Below are 23,360 nucleotides of genomic sequence, written 5' to 3'. Positions count from 1 at the left end.
TCCCTGACCAAAGTAGGGCTGGAGAAGGAGGTATGAACAGTATCGTCTTTGTCTGCTATACTGTCAAAGAAAACCTAAGTTGGGAAAAAAACCTGTCTCGCGGTACAGGTGTTGTTAATTACCTCAGTTTCTATTTGAGATGAATTACCCACGCTTGCATTTAAGGTTGTTTTTGTGAACTTTTGACTTCGAATATCTCCAAAAGCCTGGCTGGGTTCTTTTTTTGTGGGTGTTAGCTTTCTTAATGTAAAAAGCTGCAGCTTTCCCTGGCTTTCAGGAAACCGTCAGGAGTTTCAAAGCTGTCGTCTTGTTATCCTTTTAGATCTCTTTAAAATACGGGGGAATCCTTGAAGTTACTGGTGTTGCAGTATGCTTGTCGCTCTGAAAGGACTGAACCGTAGAGTTGTGACTACCGTGACTTAGGGAGTTACCAGTATTGAATCCTTATAACCTATTTCAGCCTAAAATCTGGAGGTGCTGATTCAAGAAATGTAGGAGGGCAGCTTGTGTCCAGTTTTCTGTCTCAGTTTTTGAAAGACAATTAAGATGGGATAATTCAGGGGATCCTGAGGCACTGGGTTTCGTGGTGAGGCTTGAATCAGGGGAGGAAATTGATTTCCTGGTTTCATATTTTTGTGCCCAAGATTGAGAGAAGACAGAATTACTAATTTTCAGTCGGTTGATATTTTCATTTAGCAGAATTGCAGGTGTATAATTAGGTGTTCCCTGCAGTACAGCTGGAACCGCTGAAGGAAAATAAGCAAATATTAAAAATATTGATGTGACAAATACAACTAGACTGTGCACATTTTCCCACAGGACTGTTACGTGGCACCCTGCAAAGTTGCTAAACTCTTTAAATAGTAGTAATGCCTAGACCAGCAGGTCTCTATTGCACTGCGTGCTGTAGAGATAGTAATAGTTCTTGTTTCTTGGGAATAATTTGAGGTGATTTGATGCTTCTTGTCTGTTTTCTCCCCTCTCATCCTTTCCAGAAATGGAACCCAGAATGAACTTTTGTAAAAGAATAAGTAGGATCTTGAGTTGCATTTTAATTTTGTCACCTCTGCCGCAGCTTCTTAGATTGTACGGTTTGTCTTCCTTTTTGCTGCTCTGTAGAAAGTACAACATAAGTACTCTTCACAATAAACAAACATGCAAAATTATTTAAATGTGGATGCTGTGACTATTTGCTTCTGAGATGCATAAAATGATGTTGGTATATCAGTTAAATAAATCAGTTATTTGTTTTCATCACTTAGATACCTAACATACACGCTTTTTGTCATACGACTCTTAAATACAGATGTTTTGCAAACCTTTCTTAGAAACCTATTTGATCAGACTTAGGGGATCTATTTGATTTCTTATTCTGGATGGCATCTCCTTCCTATGAAGGAAAAATGGTAGTTCGTTAAGTAGATGAGATACAGAGTGACAAATTTTGCAGGTTTTTTTTTTTTTTTTTTTAGGTGAGTTGTATGGATGCCTTTCTTCTATAGCAACTGTCCTGTGGTCATGCATCCTAAAACTCTTGTAAGCACTTTAAGCAGTGAATAAAATCAGTTTCGACTTGCTGTAGACTAAATGTGTGAGCAGGCCTCTCCCTCCGTGTGCTGCGGTTCTTGTTTAGCTCATGGTACGACTACAGGTAGTTAAAGAGTACCAATACGACTTGATTCTGATCAAACTAGAACGTGTTCCTTATGCTGGTTCTGGAAATGATGTAATATGTGTGCGCTGATGCAATTTGTTCAGAAAATCTGTTGGTTATATACACTTTTTTTTTTTTTTTTGGCTATATTCCAACTATTACAAAAACGCAACACTGCTTCTATCTAAAAGTTCTGTTTGCAAATACAAATCCATTGACAGATGCAGTGTTTTGATAATGTAGAGATTCAGGTGTTCGCATGTTCTAACCAGACAGCGACTGGTGAGGATGTTGTGCCTTCTCCAGTAACGCCATCCTTTCAGGCTCAGCGTGTGAAATGTTGTAAACTAAACAGTAACACCGTCAGGCTTTAAATACATTCCCTGAGTATAAGTTGATTAGTCAAAGCTCCTGGCTTTTTTCATACTTGATCAGCAGTTGAGGCCACCTCTGGGCTGTGCTTGTGCTGCAGTCCTACCTGTGAAGAAGTTTACCGTACCTTTTGGCAAAGGATGCTTCCAGGGGAGATGATACGTGTAGTAATGTGAGAAAGGGGGTCTTTATTTATTTATTTAAAGTATGCGTACCTATAGGGAAGGATATTGGGGTGGTTTTGGAGTATATGTTTTCTGTGGTTTTATTTTTCTAGTACTTGTGTTGAAGCCGTGCAGCACGCCCTCCTCCCCATCCTTACCGCCCCGGGCACTGGGGGCCGCTGCCTGCTGGGCAAGCAGTACTCTAACCAGTGACTGAGCGTCTAAAGTGATGTCCAGCTGTTTCTGCATTGCTCTTAAGTTGAAATAAGTTTTATCCAAAAGGTATTAAGTTGAAGTTGCAGGTTTGGAATAGCCTTATACAATACATAGCGCAAAACAGCTGAGACCGCTTTCATTTGGTGCTGGAACAACACAGGAAAAACACTTTCTACAGGAAAAAGTAAAGAAGTGAGCTGTTACCGAAGAATAAAAACACCCAGAAATTGGTCTGTGTAACTTTCTTGCCGAAATGCACGTGCAGTTTTTTGGCATGGATTCGGTTCCTAATTTAGTACTTTGAGCGTGTTTCAGAAATGGGTCGTCCGTTAAGTCCGAACGTGGTCCGTGCTGAGAAGGAAGACTGAGAGCGAAAAGGAAGGGTCATCGCTGCTGCTGCTTCTTTCTTCCTCCTCCTTGAGGACATGCGTTGGGGGGAGTCACCGCCACATGCCGTGTACGCGTGCGTGGCAAGAAATGTAGTGCAAATCGCATGCTGCCGTTCTTTAAAAAAAAAAAACAAAAAAGCAACACCACCCTTAGATTTTTTAAGAAGGAGACAAGAAACCTGTGAGAGTCTTCATGATTTTTAAGGCTACTCTACAGTTGAACGTTCCTTCCAATTCTTACATCGCTTCTAAAACGTTTTTTCGGATGAACGATCGCTTCAGCTCTAAACGCAAGATACACAGTGTAAACAAAATTTCTTCTTGTCCCTGTTCTAGAGTGCTGTTGGCTCCTTGCTCTGTAAAACTAGGTCTGCCTGGTTCACCAGTAGAAACGTTGTCTAAGGTTAGTTTCCAGGTAGCGTGCCGCTGGCATCGTCCTCTCCATCATATGGAAGAGGAGTGTGAACATAATTGTGGGTTTAGTGCCGAGCGGAGTGCAACAGCTTAATTAAGAAAGAGGAGATAGTAAAGTTACCTGAGCTGTGTTTTTGTAGATGCTTTTGCTGAGAGAAAATGAAGCTGCTTCTTTGCTCAATCTGTTTATTTACTGAGAAGTTATAAATAACCTGTTCTGTTTAATTGGGTTAACTTCTAAATGCTTATATGCCGGCAGGTAAAAAGGAAAACGCTTAAAGGTGCATTAGTTATATTATATTTTGCAAATTAAAAAAAAAAATTGCACATTGATTTACTTTATTCAGGTTATCATCAATCTTTTAAATTTAGGGGGAAGTATAGAAGCTGGTCGTTTATAAAAATAGACGATTTATTGAACGTTGATTCAGATCTAAAAATAGATTATATTTGAATGTGGTACTACAACAGCAATATACCCTCTGAATGGTCAGAATTGGGACTACTACATGTTTAACTAAATGAATATTTTAAGAAGGAAAAAAGAAAAGAATTTTTTTTCCAGTATGTGAAAACGCAGTATGTGAAACTGCGTAGGCCTCAGAACCGCAGACATTTATGTTCCTGATTAATTTTGATATTACGGGTACACTAGTTGGTTTGCAAAAGCCATTCTTTGTTACCTACCATTAAGCAGTGGCCGCGTGTCTTCAAAAAGGTACTGCTTTTAGGGGTAGCTGCAGGATCAGGATGAACAGCAGCAAATTTAGAGACGGTGCATAAACTACCCTTGTTGCAAATAAGTACACGTTTGTTTATATTTCTGTTCCAAACTTGAAAAACACTTGATTTGGAGATCTTTGGTCATACCGATTTTTCTGTGCGATCTGTAAAACGCGGATGCTCCCACTAATTATGTAAGCTACCATACCGTTTTATTTTTAAAGAGGGTTAGGTGATACGTGCGAGTTATGCCAAAATTGTTACTTTCAGTAAACAAGTCGCTTATATATTTGTGTTTTATTTTCCAGCTGTACTTTCAGGTTTCCCAGCACAAACATCAAGATAACATTCACAGCTCTGTCCAATGAAAAAAGAGAAAAACAGGAGGCCCCGGAGTCCCCAGTGAAGCCTGTGCAACCCCAGATCTCTCCCCTGACAATAAACATTCCAGACAACATGGCTCACCTGATCAGCCCTCTCCCTTCTCCCACAGGAACCATCAGGTATTTCAGCCCTGCCCGTTGCACATAGGGCAACGTATGGCTACCGAGTTAAGGCAGCTTTCTTAGTCATTTCAGGTATTTTGCTTATATAGTAAAATTTAAGTTGAAGCTCAAGAGTAACCACCCTTGGAGAAAATTACTGGTCTTCTACCTATTAAGACAGTTACATGATCAGGCTTTAATATTCAATTTTAATTTGTTAAAAGTGTAACAGTTTACTCAGGAGTCTGGCTCCTCGAGCAGCAGATGAATGTAAATTTTTTTTTTCTTGCATTCTAGATACTTTAGAAATTTTTTTTTACTTTTTAATGCTTATGAGAATACTTTGAGTGAGATCTAAATTATATAATTTAGAAGTATTTTGATATCCACTGTCTCCTTAAGTTCATCAACAGGAAAAAAATATTATTTTTAGCAATTATTAATCATTACACTGGAAAACAAACTGATCCCTTGCACCAAAGAGGATTTGTTATTGATTAGTCATTGCTGGAAGTAAATGTAAGCTTTACTGAAAATTACTAAATGTAATACGAGGAGTTTAGGGTCGGGAAAACTTTTGCAGGGGAAGTTAATTTAGGTTTGCGACTTGCTATCCTGGTTAATGTTGTGATTGAGGCTGTCATCTGCCTTTGTGTTTTGGGATCACATTCAGTTCAACATAAGCTAGCTGTCCTCACAAACTCATAAAACTACTGGAAACGAAATTTTTAAAAGGCATAGAAAGTTCAGGAGCAAAAAATTCATGCGAAGGCACTGAAAGTTATGTTTCAAAAATTACCTGCGGGCTTTTGAAAGTTTTGTTCCCCTCTCTCACATCCTGTATTTTCACTTGAGTGGAGCACTGTGAAGATCGTATGCTTGATGGTTTTAAAATGTAGATGTTGTTAATGAAATTTGAATGTAAGGCTAATTGACTTCCTTCATGCTTGCCAAGATCTTGATCTCAATACGGTAATGTTTAATGAGATCTATATAAATGGTGGAAGTAGAGAGAAAAGAGATCTCGACTTGACTGTATAACAGGTTGCCTTTCTTATTGAAATTCAGGGGAAACGTTTCTTGCCCAAGAAATGACAGAGCAGCTCATAAATATTTCAGCTAATATCACATATATCACCACAGTCTTTGCTCACTATGAATTTTGTAATTCTCTTCAGGGCTTTCATGCACCTGTTGAGCTATAGTTTATTACCAAAAAAAAAAAAAAAAGACAGTTTTGAGTCTATTTTGAGAGCAAAGCTTGACAGTTTCTCTTCAAATCATCCTGTTTTGTAGAAGACTTGTAAACTTGCTTTGATTGTACCATATGTGTCGCTTTGTCAATATATGCTAAAGTGAGCTCAGTAGAAAGATGCTGTCAGTTGATATGTGAAAACATAGAACAGCAGTGACCTATATTTAAAAAGAAAAAAAAAAAGAAAGAAAAGTTACACATTTTTGGCTCTAATCAAGGATTCTTCCATGCAACGCTTGAGAAATCTGATGTTCCTTGTGCGACATATCACTAGTAACAACAAATCATTGGTGCAGGATTTCTGGTGATGTGAAACTTGAGCTCAATAATAATATATGTCTTTTTATATACGACCCAATCTTTATGTACAGAAACATGACAGGCATTGTGAGGGAAGATAGCAAGAAACTTTCCAGACCAGGCAGACTTTTGGCCAGGCAGACAAACAAAATTTGGCAAATTTAAATTTCTTAAAGCTTTATTGTATAAAGCTAAGTAACATTCCCTAGCTTTATTTTTTCACAGACCTTTTAAACCATAGGTGCAAGTGATTGAAAGATTGTCTCTGCACATGAGGCTGGTTCTGAGGGTACAGCAGACTTTTCCTTTTTTTTTTTTTTTTTTAATTACTGAAGACAGAGTTGACATCCGCTACAGCATAAATTGCCGAGAAATACATGTCCTTACAGAGAGCTGCCAAAGCTTTTTGGTGAAGGGGGCACACATCACCCGCTGACTGCCCCTTTCCTGTTGACAAAATGGAAACTGTAGAAGAAAGCCATCTTTGTACAGCTGTACATCGTGTGGACTGGGGAAGGCAGGGCGGCAGCTATTAGAACAATGTTATAGTCTAAAAAATGTTATAGTCTAATTTTAGGTTTGTTTTCCTGTGATGGGTGGCGAAACAGCAGGTATCAAAATCCGCAGCTTTAACTTGTGTAGTAGTAACTTTTACTGTGTAACAGTGTATCCCAGTGTCTGCTCTGTTGACTTACTCATCTAATTTTACTCAATATTCAGTTCTAATGCATCCTATTTATGGGTATGTCTGTAATTTTTATACATATAATTGTATGTATCTGTATACGCACACACACACACACACACACACACACACACACACACACACACACACACGCAAACACTTAAAATCATGTAGTTTTATATTTAAATAAGAAAACTTTTTTTTTTTACTCACAGCTTATAGCATTATATTTTCTCAAAAGTGCAAAAAATACACAAGGAGAGATGATCTTTTTGAGCAGAGTGAATACAAGCATATGCCAGAAATTTCATGCAAGATCTGTTTCTTGTTTTAAATGAGTGTCTCAAAATTTGTGGTTGCTTAGGTAGTTAAAATAGACTTTCTTGTTGGCAAATCCTGCACAAATACAATGCAACCTAATAAATCAGTTAATCTTTTTTCCTTTGAGGAGGAATGTCTGAGTCCCATTGGACAAGTTTCTTCCTGTAGTGATTTTAATTCCTATGGATGAGTTAGAAACGCTTGGAAAATGGGATTTATAATGGAAATACTGACAGACCCTTAACTGCAGTCCAGAAGTTCTAGTAGTGGGCTTTTCTGCAAAAAGAGCTTTTGATTAGACACAATGTGGTGATATACTGTATAACAAAATAGTAGGATCTTCTTTTTATGCTCTACAGTGCTGCAAATTCCTGCCCATCTAGCCCCCGTGGTGCAGGCTCTTCAGGGTACAAAATGAGTCGTGTAATACCATCTGACCTACATTTAATGGCTGACAATTCACAGTCAGAAAATGACAAGGAAGCATCGGGTGGAGATAGCCCAAAGGTAAACAGTGTTTGAAATCAAAATCATAAATGAAGTCTAAAGTGAATGTAATACCGTGGACTTTTGTTTGCCAAACTATGTGCGTGAAGCCATAATTTAGCACTGAAGACATAAAAAAAAAAAAAAAAATAATAATAATATAGAGGGTTTTGTGATTAGATGCAGCATTTGTTTTGCTATTTCTCTCCTTTTGGGAAGGATCTGTATTAATTTTTGATAATATAATTGTTTATAGACATTTGAAAATTAGCATTCTTTAATGTTGTTTGTTTCTGCAGATTTTACAGTTATCTTAAATTCTGCTAATGAGAAGAGCTAAATTATGTTAGTTGTTTTTTCTTTTTCAAGATTTTGGTTGTCCAGAAGTGCCTTAAGTCAAATTAATTGGGTTTTGTAACTTTTAATTTAGAAAGGATTATGTCTATCTTTAAAGTTTACTGATGCAGACTTTTTTTTTTTCCCCCCTTGTACAGGATGACTCTAAGCCACCTTACTCCTATGCACAGTTAATAGTACAAGCAATTACGATGGCACCTGATAAGCAGCTTACACTAAATGGAATTTACACGCACATAACTAAAAATTATCCGTACTACAGGACAGCAGACAAGGGCTGGCAGGTAAATTTGATCTCTAGCATGTTTTTTTTTTTTTTTTTTTTAAGTTGTTAGTAATGCCGGTGGCTATATAAGGGTCATTAACAATATGTAGAACAGGCCAATTTATTTTGTGTTTGAGCCTAACAAGCCCCTCTTAAATATAATTTGTCATATGAGTGGATCATTAACATTGTTGTGTATTGTTTCTTTTTCCTGATTGTAAGGTCTCCAACAGAGTAAAGAATTTAAATGACTCCATATCTGAAGCATGCCTTTATTCATAAAATGGTATTCTCTAAACCTATGGAAGAGATACAGGCAGACTTTTGTGGAAGACAAGCACAACTAGTACTGTGGATTTGAATACATGTATGCTATCTGGGAACGTAGTTGTGTTCTGTAACGCATAGTTGGGTGCATATATGTATTCTTATCGTAAGATAAGAATAAAGATATTAAATGTTCAGATTAATTTGAAAATGGTGGTCTCGACCATGCAGTACAGAGAAAGAGCGAGCATTTGTTACCTGTTGTTGTCTTGCACTGTTAACGTGCCCTTTTTTATTTGTGCAACATCGTCCGTTTGTGAACTTGCTCATTTCCCTGCTGAGTTGGACCAGACCTTAAATTTTGTAAAAATTGATTTTCTACTCTCTTTTTATTTTGAAAGAGACCAGCTTCGGCATTTGCCAGGATGACTAACTGAGCACGAATCGGTTTGGCATACTCTTTCCAGATATGCGTTAAAGGTTCGATGCCTTTGCTGCCGTTTTTAGTTTCAGCAAAGGACAGGAGAGCACAATTAGCAGGACGGGCCAGTTTGCCTGTGTAGCATTCAGACCGCGCTGTCGATCACGAAGTATCGGTTTCACTGGGTTGCTGCTTGGTACGGTCATGATCTGCAGCAGAGGCATGCTCTGGAGTTATTTTCAGGGAAGTAAAATTTGGCGAGACTGGGGGAGGGGAAGAGTGAGGAAGCGTTAACACTCTGCTTACTATGCCGGTAGAAGACTGAAGAGTACAGGCCTCCTCAGCAGAGGGGTAGATCTTAAATTTTAGTCACACACTTATTTGTCACAGGCCCTATATAAAAGTTGGATCGCTCTTACAAGAATTCCAAGGTTAGCTGGGAATGTCACGTCTGTTAACTTGTTGCTAATGGCTTAGCTAGTGTAGGACTTGGCTCTTGTGTCTAGAAGGTACCTAGTAGTCTGAATCCCACCCCGTACCCAAGCCATGCAGAATCCAACATGCAGAAGCCAGGCAGCTATACCCACAGATCTCTTTTATTGGTAGAAGCAAGTTTTGAAAATGTTTGTGTGCTTTTTGTTTGCTATCCTGAAATATCTTGAATATCTATATGTATAATGCTCCTTTATGTCAGCATCATGGAACCAAATAAAATTGGTCCTTAGGTCAGTGTATATAGTTAGATGCATAAGACCCAGCAAACACAAGGTGGTAGACGCAGACAGGCGTTACGTTCCAGAATAATTAGCACACATTCATAAAAGCGATTGAAAAGCTGAAAATCAGATGCTGTTCAGGCGCTAGTCGTGTAAAGCACTGCTCAAACACTAACAGGTGTACCTCGTGTCTGAATAGCTGCGCTAGCTTCTCGGCATCGTGTATTGGATTACAGTTAGGGTAACTTATATGATTGATGCTTTAAATAATATTCGAGACTCTATATATACATTATTCAAAATATATAGTACGTATATGTATGTAATACCCAAATCCTGTACCTCCGTAAGTAGTATTGAGGTATTTATATCCCTTATTATACAAAAGTCTGATTTTGTTGAGGGCTTGACTCCTCTCGGTGGACTTATTTTAGCAGGTACTTTTGGATTTACTCTTTTATTCTAGCACATGGAGAAATGAATGCAGTTTATAAGCATGTTCTTGGCATCTTTCTAGTCTGTTTCAGTTTTTGGCAGGGAAAAATCATTTCTGGTTTCATCAGTTTGCATTTCAGAAACCGTACATGGTTATCATTGCTTTAAGTTTTCCACACTTGCCATCAAGGTCTTGAACTCAGGCATTTAAGAAATTGGCCTTGAAAAAAGGATTTGTGCTTGATTTTTGCAAATTTTGCAGACTTTCTGTTAATGTAAAGCTTTTTCTGTGCTTCTCTTCCCCTCCCCTGCCCTCAGCTATTTCTGTATGTATACTTTCTTTCTCAAGGTTCAGTGATAATACTCAGAAAGATTTTGGATTTGTACATTTGAAAAAAAGGATGTGCACAAAGCCAAGCATAGATACAGCCCCTTACTTCAGAGGGCTAGCGGCTTTCTACATCTCTGTCAAGAGAGTTTTGTGCGTTACAGCCAAGTGAGGAAAAAGTAATGTGCGAGCTAGAGTGGAGTGGGAAGGTCTCACTGAAATATTAGGACCTGCTGCCATATATTGTTTTCCTAGACACGCTAAATCCTTGGCTGCTTTGTTGAGACAGACTGGACTGTGGGTGAACTCCCAACAGTCCAGCTGCATTGGGAACTTCTGTAATTTAACCTTTTCTTCATGTATTATGGAGCAGCAGCAGAGGTTAATCGTATAAGATCAGAATCAGTATATGTTGTGCGTTAGTCGTCCTCTCTGAGTGATCTGACGATTTCTTTGACGCCTGGGGAAGGGTGGTGTGTGAGGACTGCTAATTCTTCATTTTTTTACACTGCTTTATACTCAAATATTGGTAGCGTTCTAACGGATTGTTGCAATCACCATGTTTCTCATTAGAGAATTAAATGGGATTCCTGTTATTACCTCGTTAGCATACTGTTGTTTAATTATTGGGAAAGATTGGAAAAATGCAGGAGGCCTTTCTTCAGGTTTGTGGCACTGCCTTTGTCGTGCTCAAGCCCTGTTGCGTTAAGGAATTAAAAGAGCTGAACCCCGGGTCTCCTGTCGCACAAACTGCTGCAGTAGGCCACGTTCTGACTTGAAAAAGTTATATGAATTCTACATATTTTTTTATGTTCCATAGAATTCAATACGTCACAATCTCTCTCTGAATCGTTATTTCATCAAAGTACCACGTTCCCAGGAAGAACCAGGCAAAGGCTCATTCTGGAGGATAGACCCTGCCTCTGAAAGCAAATTAATAGAGCAGGCTTTTAGGAAAAGGCGGCCTAGGGGAGTACCTTGCTTTAGAACCCCTCTGGGACCACTCTCTTCTAGGTAAGGAAAAACAGATGCACACACAGACTATGGCTGTTGTTTACTCTCCAGGCTGATACAGACTTGATAGTTTTGGATGCAGTCGCAAGTTTAGTTAATTTAATTTCATCCAGACTCGGTATTTGAATTCTGTATGATTTACTAGGAGGCTGTCCCATGCACCAGGCTTTTGTTTTTATTGCTTGTGTTTTGTGTTAATGAACTGACTCAATTTGCATAAGTAATTGTCAGATTGTTAATGTAAGCAAGGCTTGCTGTACCTTTTTTTTTTTTCCCCAGAATTCATTATTTTAATTTCTAACTGCCGTCTACTGCCTTTTAAAACTGTTTGCAAAGAAAATTTCCAAATATACCCTTTTTATTAAACTTAGAAATGACAAGCGTGTATTTCGTTTGATAATGTTTAAGCAGTATTTGCGATGGGGAAATAGCGTGCGTTTTAATTATTCGCCATGTAAAGTTACAGCCTTCCTGCTGGTGCAGATTTGTTTTTGACTTGCCCTTTAGGCTGAGATTTGCTCATCGTTCTTCCCCGCCAGAAGAAACGTTCATAACGTCTCACAGATTGTTTAGACAATCTCCCCGAGAAAGCATCCAGCCACTTCTGTGCCGTTAACTATAGCTGAAGTTTGCTTTTAAACTCGGTTCTTGGGTAACAGAAATTGTATCGATGAGCACAACTGCGCTTGCCAGAAGGCAGAGGTGCCCCCCTGCGGGCAGCGCGTGTTACGGGCGCTTTAGAGCAAGGTCACTCGCCTTTCACGGTGCAGGAGTTAAAACACATCAGCTGCTGCTTTCGTTTTTAAATACAGAAGTGCCCCAGCCTCTCCTAATCACTCTGGAGTGTTGTCCGCCCACTCCAGCGGAGTCCAGACCCCCGAGAGCCTGTCCAGGGAAGGATCTCCGGTCCCGATGGAGCCTGAGCCTAGCGCTATCCAGCCAAAACTAGCAGTAATACAAGAAGCACGGTTTGCACAGAGTGCCCCAGGTGAGAAGCCCTGAAAAAACGTTCAGGGGTTGGAGGTGGGAGAGGGCTAATGTGTTAAACTTACCGAGACTTCACACGTACACCAAAACACCGGTAAATATTTAACCTATTAACATTTAGAGCGAAGCACTGAGAAACATGTAAACGTGCCCTGTAAACAGTGCGTGTGGACGTACAGACTTTACTCTCTACGTGTTGCTCCAGAATCCTTGGTCCCTTTGCGACCAAGCAGAGATGGTACTTTTGTCCTGCGTAGGACTGCGCCGTCTTGTAACGGTTGCCACTTCCTTTGGAAACATGCTCTTTCTGGTTTAGAAAAAATAATTTAACGTTAGGGCATGGGTTACAGTAGTAAGCAAACGTCTTGTGTAACGGTAGTATGTGTTTGTGGTCGTTTCATCCTTTCAGAGCTGGGGATGAAAAGAATTGAAAGGCTAAAGGGGGCAAGAATAAATCTATATGGTAAGAATTTTCCTAAAATGAGGGAGAGAGAGGGGATAATGGGAAAAAGGAGTTCTCCGTTTAATTACTTTAATGTATGTTTTTCCATCCATTTTCTTGGTGATGTTCCCCCAAAAGTTACAGTGGCCACCTTAATATTTACAGAGTTTTCTGTGGCAACAGAAAGCAGAGGTAAACAGAGCAGCGGTGGCCAGGCTTCCCCAGCCCAGGAAGCTGCGAGGGGTGCTGCCGCAGACGCGCCCCGCAGAACACCTGCAGCGCGTGCTGGTTTTCCTCTACAGAAAGTGGTTTCACTAAACCAGCCTTAAACATAGCTTTGCCAGGATAGCAGCACCTGCAGTAGGGGGGCAGTTGCGCCTGAACAGCGCGCAGGTCTTACTGTGCTAATACAGCGTTTCTCGTGAAAACGTGGCTGAGAGTAGCCGCGTGTCATGATCTTTATTGTCCGGTTTTATCTTGTGGATCATTAGTCAAGGAGCTTGTAAATCCTCCGAGGCTGTAGTGTAAAGTTTGAAAGGATGACTGTCTTAACAGAAATCATTCAAATCGGCAGTCTAATGTTTATCGTTTTCTTGATAGGATCACCTCTATCTAGCCAACCGGTTTTAATTACTGTACAACGGCAGCTACCACAAACTATTAAACCCGTCACCTACACTGTTGCAACTCCTGTGACAACAACAACATCCCAGCAGCCTGTAGTTCAGACAGTTCATGTTGTTCACCAGATACCAGCTGTGTCTGTCACAAACGTGACTGGATTAGCACCAGCAAACACTTACACTGTAGCTGGGCAGGCGGTAGTCACGCAAGCTGCGATGGTAACCCAGCCCAAGGTGGAACCTCAAGAGAATGGAGACCACAAGGAAGTAAAAGGTGAGAGCGTGTGGGGGTTAGCTGTTTCAGTAGCTCTTTATACCGAAGGAGTATTGTTTGAAACTTACTTCAAGATGAACAGTTGAAAGGCTGGACCTAACTGGCGATTTTGCATAATTTCTCAGGTTTTTGCATCCTAATTTCTCAGATATGTTGAGGCTAGTAATAAAACGGAATACTTTTTTCATTGACGGTCTGATCTGATGAAATTAGATGAGGTTGGCTTTTAACGCTTTCTTGTTTTAACAGTGCTTTATCTTCTTTCCAGTTAAAGTGGAGCCTATACCTGCTATTAGTCATGCTACGATAGGAGCTGCTAGTCGTATCATTCAGACATCTCAGACCGCACCCTTACAGACAGTTACTATAGTGCAACAGGCACCTCTAGGTCAACACCAGCTACCAATAAAAACTGTAACACAGAACGGAACGCACATAGTACCTATCACCACTGCGATACAAGGACAAGGCAACGCTGGTACGTATCGTGTCAGACTTGTTAAAACTTCTCCACGTGGCCAGGGCTGAATGAATTTGAATTCTAATCTCGTGTCTTTTATAGTTATACTGAAAACCGTCTAAATTGTACCAAAAAATTTAGATTACGCTCTCTCCCAACGAGAGATTGTTTCCTCCCTCTTGGTAAGAACTAGTGTTTCTTTCTACTGATGATTACCTGAGCAGTTATTTATCCCCTTTGGGGTCATTATAGGGATGCACTTAGTGATGACAACCCTTCCTCCCTTCTCAGTAAACTCAGAATAAAAACAAATTTTAAAAGAGGTTCCTGTAAAACAATGTAATCAAAATGGTAACTGCCTCCCAGATGTTTTGGTCAAGAACCAGCCAAAAGGAAGGCAAGACAAAATTTGGCTTGTGGGCTGGCTATTTGGACTGTTGTTTTATTTCCACTGTTTTTATTGAAACTGTGGAAAAGCAAGATATTACAATTGACAAGCGTTCTGTAAGATTTGGAGAACGTTCTCATCTGTCTGAATACTGTCTTTCCCTTCTCAGGCTCAGCAGTCTGAGTGGGTAGCAGGCCGGACTTCCTCACAGCTTGCACAGATCTGTTTAGTTTTGGTTAGCAGGTGAATATAATTTGCTTCAACAGTTTCACTTGGAGGTAATGTTATCTAATACTGCAGTAACTTTGTCATAAAAGAGGCTTATGGGAATAGTTTTAAGCTACTAAGTCAATTTATTACATGCATTTCTGCTCTAAAGTCTTACTGGTGGAGCAAATGATTTGCTTCCTTTTTACTATTTTCCCATCTATAGCATTGGTTTTCCTACTGAAGCTTGGTACTGAAAGGTCAGTGTTCTGCTTCCACTTTGTTTCCAGCTTCAGGAAAGCAAAACCGGTCAGCATCAGATTTCATATATGCTTTTTTTTTTTTTTTGTCAGAAGGTGGTGGGTGAATTGAGCTGAGACGTGAAATACAATGACAATTATGTTTTAAAAGTAAAAACCACATTCTTTCTGTCTTTGCTGTTGATTCTGAAAACTGAACGGATGTCAACATGTTTTCCTTGGTAGGAAAGCCTAATGGCTGTTAGGCGTTTTTAAAAAATCTGACTCTGTAGAAATGCCGTTCTAGTACCTCTGACTCTTTTGGCATGTGTGCTGGGGGCACTTGCAGTCTTGGGGGTTTTCACTATGAGATTCCAGGGCTTAAACATCACACGAGATGTTCACATCTTGGGTGCATTCCCACTCCAGGTCTCTGTCACAGTAATTCCTAAAGCAGCAGTAACAGGTAATTCTCAGGCAAAACATTTAAAGTGGGAACTAGGCCTACAGAAATACACTGATTTGTTTGTGTGTGTGTGTGTACACATAGACCTGTCTTCACACACACGCATCGGTATTTACACTCACGCATGTTTTGTACATGTGCGTATATCTGTGTGTGGGGAAAGCAGCTTTGTGCAATCTGAAAGCTAAGAAATCCAAACTACTGCTCTTGTAACGTTTTCTGTTTGTAGTTAGAAGGTTCTTTCAAATCTTACCCTCCGCAAGCGTCTGGCACAGTTTTACTACCTGTCAGTCTTAACTGAAAGCAGCGAAGCCCAGAATAAATTCAAATCTCTTATTGCAGAATACAGCTGTGTACCCGGATATGCTTTATTCTGGCTTTCAGCGTAGACTTCAGACGTCGTTGTTCTTTTGTGTATTTGCTCTAGCGCTTCCACGTGTCGGTTGTGGCTGCAGCCAGCAAGTCTCTTTCTACTAAACAGACCGCACAGCGTGTAACGCAGCAGTGCTTGTAAAGCACGTTTGAAGAGGAAGGGTTAACCTCTCCATAGAGTATGCTGTTTTGCGTGAGGATACCTAAGGTAGAAATAAAGCAGCAACAAGTAGATGGTGAACGTGGTTGCGTAGTGGATGAACAGGTCACTTGTGGGACCCTAAACTCAGTATTACTTGTTCTTTTAAGATGTTCTTATTTAAGCAACAATAAATCTTCAGTAATACATCTTATTCAGAAGACATCTGTCCAGAAATTGTATAAGGAGTAGCTTTTCTGATAGAAGATGAATGACTGTTGCAATAGAAGAGCAAATTAGTTTAGAGTTGCAGTGAGGCTTTCTGTATTGGCTAAGTATTTCCTGATGTGTTTGTCCTGTTAGTAAACATTGGGTACTTCACAGTTTGGTTACACGCAGTGATGCTTTTCCAAGCATTCCCTTGTGTAGCTTACTAAGAACAAATAGAACAGGTTCAGCAAATGAGACTTCCTTGGGCGTTTCATGCTTAAGCTCCACTAGTGGGGATCGCTCCGGTCAGCTCAGCAAAGCTGTGATGCTGAAGAGAGGGAGCTTGGATGCGAACGAGCAAGTGGTCTCATGTTTAGATAAAACTTCATGAAATGCGACAAATACATAATTGTATTTCCCGTTGTTTGCAAAAACATTTAGAGAGTTTGTTTAATAAAGTCAGTATTGAGAAACAGACTACCCCGAAGACGGAGAGAGCCTTTGGATGTCTCAGAAGGCTTAAAGGAACGTGCTCTCCCATTCAAGTTGACTGCTGTAATACCTAACCTCTTCCAGGTGATGTAATGAGAGAGATTAAAATCTTGTGTAGCATGTGTGACGGCTATATATGCTTCTGTTGATCTAACAGAGTTCAGCCTTGCATTTGAAACGGATTAAATAGGTCATTTCTTAATAGTTCTTGTTTAAAGCACTGCCTTTTCCTTGCACTGTGCTACATGCATCATCTCTGTAAGAGAAATTGATACTTGAGTTGTCTTCATCTCATGGCTGTGTGAATTTGCATAGCTTTTATTTAATAATGTATCGCCACAGATGAGCAGCGTGACTTGGTGGTGCTTTCCGGCCAGGCCAAATAACGCGTTTCACAGTAATCCATACACACGGCCAGATCCTGCTCAAAGGGGACTCTGAGTTCACTCCCCAGTTCTGTCACCAGTTACTGTGTAGCTTGGCTTTCAGTCATTTGATCTTTCTCTGTCTCAGCTCCTCCTTGACAAAGTGGAGATACCTCTCCTTCCCTACCTCTGCCCTTATCCGTATGAAGGTTGAGTGATTTGGGACGAGGTCTCTCAGGTTTGTACGACGACGAAACAATCGCACCTGAATCGCAACCGGGATTGCCAGTACCCCCCACCGCGGTACAAATAACGGAAAGCGTCACGTTAATGACAATGCAAGTTTGCCTGCTGTTTTGATGAGGATTAGGGTGCTGAAATTTTGTTCATCTTTTTGCAGCTGCTGCAAGTCCTTTGCATATGTTAGCAACCCATGCGTCTGCATCGGCATCTCTTCCAACAAAGCGCCAGAACGGAGACCAGTCAGAACAGCAGGAACTCAAACGTATCAAAACAGAAGATGGAGAAAGCATAGTCATAGCTGTTAACGTGGACACCCCGTCTGTGGCAGTGAGTGATAAAGGCAGCCAGAACTAGAAACTTAGAGGAGTTTTCTTTTTTCTTTTTAAAAAAAAAAAAAAATAAACTCCGTGGTGCCAAAAGGAGACACTTAAATATAACACCTAAAATGTTGGAACATGTTCTCACGCAGTGGGGAAAGGGGCCCTGTGATCAGACTTCAACTTTCAGCACTGAAAACAAAAACAAAAACAAAAACCCAACACAGGTGGCCTTAAAACTTGGTAATTTAAAGTCAAACTGCAAACCATCTTGTTCCAGAGGCTGTGACCCCCGCTCCTCCCTGCCCCCTACTGAACTGTGTACACTGAGAAATACAGTGTTGGGGAGGGCTGCAGCTTTAAAAAAATCTTTATCAGATTATTTTAAGGACTGAGTATCTCAGTGTAACGGCAGCATGAATAAGCGCTTAGTGTGAACTGGTTTCAAACGATTGTATATTCCTTAAAGGGAACAGAGGCAAGGAGCCATTTCCTACATCTTGGCAGCTAGCCTTTCATAATGACCTACCCGATGCAGTTGTTGGTAGATATGCAGTATTTTGTTGTTCACATGTGGAATTAGAAATTTTTGAGGTGTATTTTCATTTCTTTGCAAACTAATGGGGTCTTTGACATTTCAAATCACTCCATTTCTACTCCGGAAACTTTGGAATCACACAATACTTTTCATGTGAAATTTTGTTTGGTAAAAAAACTGAATGTAGGGTTTTTTTTAACCGATGGAATGATTTACTTTTGTCTGTCCTGTTAAAGTTCAGATAAAGCTACTTTATTACATCTGCAAATTTTCATATTTTAGCAGTTGCCTGATAAATTTAATCAGATTTTATTACCATGTGTAGTGATCAAATGCTTCTTCGGGCTTGCATGTAACTGATTAGAAATTACAATGTAAATGAGCCGTTAACTGACGTAAAGAACTGCTATGAATTTGACCAGAGCTGCACTTATCTGTTTCTCTTTCTGCTACCTTTTGCTGTTTGTTACTTTGTGTTGACTTTGACTGTCCCTGGCATATTTTTCCAGTCTAAAGTAAAACAAGAGTCTCGCTTAATATTGTGTATGTTTAAGATAACAGACTGTTCTTCATTTAGAAAAGATAAAATTCTTTATCACAAGTCCTTTTAAAAAGAGAGTAAAATTATCTTGTCAGAGGTATATTCGATATTTTTAAGCTTAAGCACCCATCAGTAGACGTTAATCCGACCAGTTTCTCCGTAACACTTTTGATGTCATACACGGACCTTTTGGGGTCCCCATTAAGAGTAGCTGTTGTGGTTTTCTAACAGTGGCTACCGTATTATTATAATAAAAAAATTTTTTTTAAGTGTGTGTTCTGCAGTTGAACATTTTACAATGTACTGGTAATTTCTCACTTTAAATGTGGTAATAGATTCCACTTTACATTTCAAAATTAAATTGGAACATAAGGCTGCTGTTCAGTCTTTAATTCACATAACGTCTTATTTCTTCATGCAGTAAGGTGAGTGAAAGCTAGATAGTTGGCTTAATTTTGAATTCTGATTTTTGTCATTTTCTGTAATAATGATGCATTATTTATATTTCCTTTTCCACTACAAAAGGAAAAACTGTATTTTTCATGATGGACTGAACAGTTTGGAGTGGTTTATTTAGGCAGCTTTTGGGAACTATTTACCTGAAGACCAAATACAAGAAACCTGTATTAAGTTTTGTGTTAATCCACACAATGGAGCTGTTACAATGTCTCTGCAGATAATACATATTAAAAAATTATGAAAAAACTCTACACAAGCTGAATTTATAACAGGCATTTAAAAAAGTATAACCTGAAAAGAAACATTTCTGTAAAACTGCAAGACTTTCTTTAGAGGTTTTAAAAATAAAAAAGTAAAGTTTTAACATACTTTTTTTAAGAAACAAAATCCAGTACTAGTAATTTAATTTGGTGTTGAATGAGTTGACTAGAATGTGGTTTATTTTCAGAAGTGAGAATCTGTTCACAACTAGGGCTAGGTGAATAATAGTGTATAAGATTTTTTTAAATAAAATTAAATTTTATTCAGCAAAATAACAAAGTTGAAATTACTCAACCAATGTGTTTGAAATACTTCTGTCTATTTTGGGGCGATTACTTCAATTTATGTTGGCGGTGCCAAAGGAACTGGTATCGGACCAAAAAAGCCCAGGGGGTCCTGACGAGCAGTTGGTGGCAGGCAAGCTGTAAATCGCATCCTCCTGGGGAGAGGGAGAGCGAATTTGGGCCGGGTCCTGATTCGGTAGCGTGTCGTTGTCTTACACCTTTTGGTGCATGTGGGATTTGGCCTTCGTTCAGACGGATAAATGCTTTGAAAAAGCTGTGAAATATGAGAAAAGAGTACTTAGGTTCTTGCGTAAACGTGACATACGCTTACGCATGCTTGCGGGCGGTGCTGAATGCAGTCCTCTCTGGGCCTTTGGACTAAGGCAGCACAGGGCTTCCCTGTCGTAGGTGCCAGGCCTCGCTGAGCTGCCGGGCTGCTCAAGCACAGCTGTTCTTTGGTTTGCTTATATATTTATGTGCTTCCCGCTGTTAGTGCAGGGGTGATTACTAGGTAGTGTCAAAGGCTGAATGAGACTTCTGTCACGCCGCTGCTTCCAGCGTGACGCCCGTGACCTTTGCACGGGTGGTGGTAAGCTCTGATCCTTTTGGACACCTACAGCCAGCACAGCCTGTCTTTTGCAAATGGAAAATTTCCTCAAGTGGTTCGTGTAGGTAGAGGTTTGACCTCTCTTTAGGACTGATACAACCCGGCCGGTTGCCTTTTGTGCTTTGTGCTGCTTGGTATTGTTTCCTTGTGAGCTCCTCCCAGACTGACTTTATGTTATTTCTGGTCAAGTCAGCTTTTGTGCAGTCTTTGAAAATGACTGTGGATGTAAGCAAACAACATGTCCTGTTCTAATCGGGCTTTAAGGACCCCATCCTAAAATCTACCCCAGCTACTTTTCTTAAGAAAGGTTGGTCTAATTTTCATTGCTTCAGGTTGGGGTTCCTTTATGTTTGAGAGACTCAGGAAGTTGGTCTAAGGCGGGGGCGTTGGTGGTGTGCTGCTTTTGTATACGTTTAGAAGACTAGGGCTTCTAGCAATGGAAGATGTGAGTATGCACGCGCTTGTAGTAGTAGTAGAAGGGTTTGTCTGCTCCTGCGCGCTCTGTCCTTGCCCGAGATGACTCTCCCTGTCCTTGCACTAGCTGTGTTTCTGATGCAGCACCGCGTGGCAGCGCCCCAGGGCCCAGCTGGGACAAATTCGGGGTTTGCGAAGGAGGCAGCACAGTGCCTGGGCAAGGCCAGCTCTGTAAGTATCACGTGACGCAGCAAAGTGACACCGGCTCCCGACGACAGTGAGGGAACCGCAGATGGAGCGGAGCAAGAGACTCGTTCGTACTGATGGGTGAAGTTGGCTCGGTTCTGAGCCCCCCCCAGCTTGCTGCATCGTGTTTGCCCTAATGGTAGCAGCTCTTTATTATGCAGGTTTTGATTTTGCTGATTTAGGTACAGTACCTATACCATGCTAATCCCAGAGGTATCTGCAAAAGCCCTTTGGCCGAGTAAGCCGCTTGACGGTACGCGTTACTGTGCAGGAGACAAAACTGGGAAGATTCTGCCTTTATTTTCATGGTGGTAATAGTGCAGATTGCTTTTAAACTGTTGGGTTTGGTAACTGCTTTAAATCAAAAAGCAGAACTTAAAATTAACGGTCTATATTCAGATTTGTTTCATAGCTTTACTTAATTTCCTCAAAAGGTTAATTTTTCACGGGTGGTTAGTCATTCATACGTGTTGAGCTGCGATTTTATATATATATGACATTTACACTAAACTGAGTTTTTCTCTCTGCTAACCTGAATGACCCCTTTCTCTACGCTTGCCTTAGCTATATAGTTTAACGTTCTTAATTAGATTCTTAGACGTTATAGTACTTAATGACGAGGCCTTCATTTAGTAAAACTTCTGCTACATTTGTTGAGCTGCATACCTTAAATGTGCTGGTACTTACAGAAGAAAGGTCTTTTGTTTTGTTTTGAACTCTGACACACAATAAATAGGTAAAGGCAGTGTCTAGAGTTAGTAAGTGCTTGTGGTCACCTGGGTCGTCTTGATCTTACCTCTCCTTGTAGACTGGCAGATGGAAACAAGCTTTCCTCCTGCTCCTGCTCCTGTTTGTTTTCTTTCCCAGCTGCTCATCAAGCGAGGCTTTGAATTAAGAAGTACTTTTTACAAGTATCAAAGAGCTTCATTCTCCCAAAAGTTGTGTTAGCATTTGAGGCTGTTTACCAGTATTTAGCCAGGGATTTGCATTAGCTCAGTGATTTGACTTAAATCACTACATCTGTGGCTTTTTTTTTTTTTTTTTTAAGTAGAGACTGCCATAATTATAATTATTTTTTGAAGCGCTTTAATCAGATGCGTACTTTCTAAAGCAGATTTCCGTTAATGTTGGCTTGGTCTCTGATCTTCTCTTTAAACATGACTTGAATTGTTCCTGCCTCTCATCAGAATTGGAGAAATGCTTTTGTGTAAAGCACTAGAAAAACTTCCGAGGATGCTGTATCTGGTTTTCATGTCAATACTTTTAAGAAAGTTTTGGAAATGTTTGGGGAGAAATCAAAGGAGGGCCACAAAACTATTGTAAAGGGCTAGAATATTTGAAGCTGAAAGAGCATAACCTATTTCTTTGGAAAAAGGAAGAAGGGACTATTGTGGGAAGTTCTGTAGGATCTCTTAGAAACGAGAACGAACGGAATCATTGGCTTGTTTAAACAAACAGCACCTTTGGGGAAGAAGAAAAGAAAGTGGTCGATTCACTAGCGTGTGATTCTGCAACAAGACTGTCTTTCCAAAACGCACTTTATTCTGCAGCCTTTGTGTGCGGGTCAGCTGTGACCCCCCAGGTTCGTTCAGCTTACCTATATAAGAACTAGTCTTGTGTCCAGCATTCTCTAGCGTTACCAATTAATCTTATATTTTCTACTTCGGTGTGAATGCCTAAAGGTTTCGAAAGAAATACTCTGTTATGTGACTTTTGCTGCCTGCTGGCGAGTACCTGGAATTAACAATTGAATTTATTGCACTGGCTAACCTTTTAATTTTACTTTCAGGATTTTGAACAGTGGCACAGGTATTATGGAAGGAGATGGCAATACAGGGGGAAAGGAAGCGTTTGCTTACTAGAAGTACAAAGATAAATTTAATAATCCATCGGCTAACAAGTAAATAGCTGGTGAGGGTAAAAGTATATTGTTTTTCATAAACAGTCATAATTTTAGATTTATTTACTATGCAAAATCTGCAACTTTCTCATGGCTGCAAGACTAACACAGTGCGCACCCCTGACGTGTTTCCCTTCTGGTCAGGAGGGCTCTTTACTTGAGAAGGGCTCTCTCCCAAAGCCACCTGCGCCTAGGTAAGACAACTGTCCTTAAAGGACTAAATGTTATTGGACCTCTGGACTATAATACTTCTCTTAAGCTAACAACTTCACATTTTAACATCTATTTAATCCTCTTCTGTCACATAAAGTAGACTTCTGATAGTCTGCCTTCCCCGTTTTACTCTCCAGCCTCCTACAGAGCATGGTAGGTTTGAAAGGCGGCTGGTTGGTGATTCTGGCTTATTGTAAGACTTGCCTTCTCTTAAGTAATTATTCCCTCCCGGTGGAGAAGAGCGATTCTTCAACTTCCTGCTCAGGAAGAGCGTGTGTTTCTGTAAGGCCCAAAAGGTGAGTGACTATTCCTGTTGTGCATCACACAAGCGAGTGAGTGTACTGTCGCCCATCTTAGCTCTGAGCTTCACAGTGTAACTGGAAACTTCAAGCGTAAATCAACACTG

At 40.2% G+C, this 23,360-nt stretch overlaps 1 protein-coding gene across 2 annotated transcripts in view; it reads left to right on the top strand.

Annotated features, from left to right (window-relative positions):
* Window positions 1-17,709, top strand: part of FOXK2 (forkhead box K2) — a 46,925-nt gene extending 29,216 nt beyond the window's left edge. For both annotated transcript variants that reach the window (XM_068913432.1, XM_068913431.1), the window contains exons 2-9: window positions 4,241-4,435; window positions 7,338-7,485; window positions 7,959-8,105; window positions 11,074-11,267; window positions 12,080-12,255; window positions 13,297-13,593; window positions 13,862-14,071; window positions 17,332-17,709. In XM_068913432.1, coding sequence (XP_068769533.1) covers window positions 4,241-4,435; window positions 7,338-7,485; window positions 7,959-8,105; window positions 11,074-11,267; window positions 12,080-12,255; window positions 13,297-13,593; window positions 13,862-14,071; window positions 17,332-17,528 — 1,564 coding nt within the window. In that variant the 3' untranslated portion in view covers window positions 17,529-17,709. The remainder of the gene's footprint in view (window positions 1-4,240; window positions 4,436-7,337; window positions 7,486-7,958; window positions 8,106-11,073; window positions 11,268-12,079; window positions 12,256-13,296; window positions 13,594-13,861; window positions 14,072-17,331) is intronic.
* The last annotated feature ends 5,651 nt before the right edge of the window (window positions 17,710-23,360 follow it).

The sequence above is a fragment of the Struthio camelus genome, chromosome 19 (assembly GCF_040807025.1).
Source record: "Struthio camelus isolate bStrCam1 chromosome 19, bStrCam1.hap1, whole genome shotgun sequence".
Classification (NCBI taxonomy): domain Eukaryota; kingdom Metazoa; phylum Chordata; class Aves; order Struthioniformes; family Struthionidae; genus Struthio; species Struthio camelus.
This window is presented reverse-complemented; position numbering and strand designations above follow the sequence as displayed.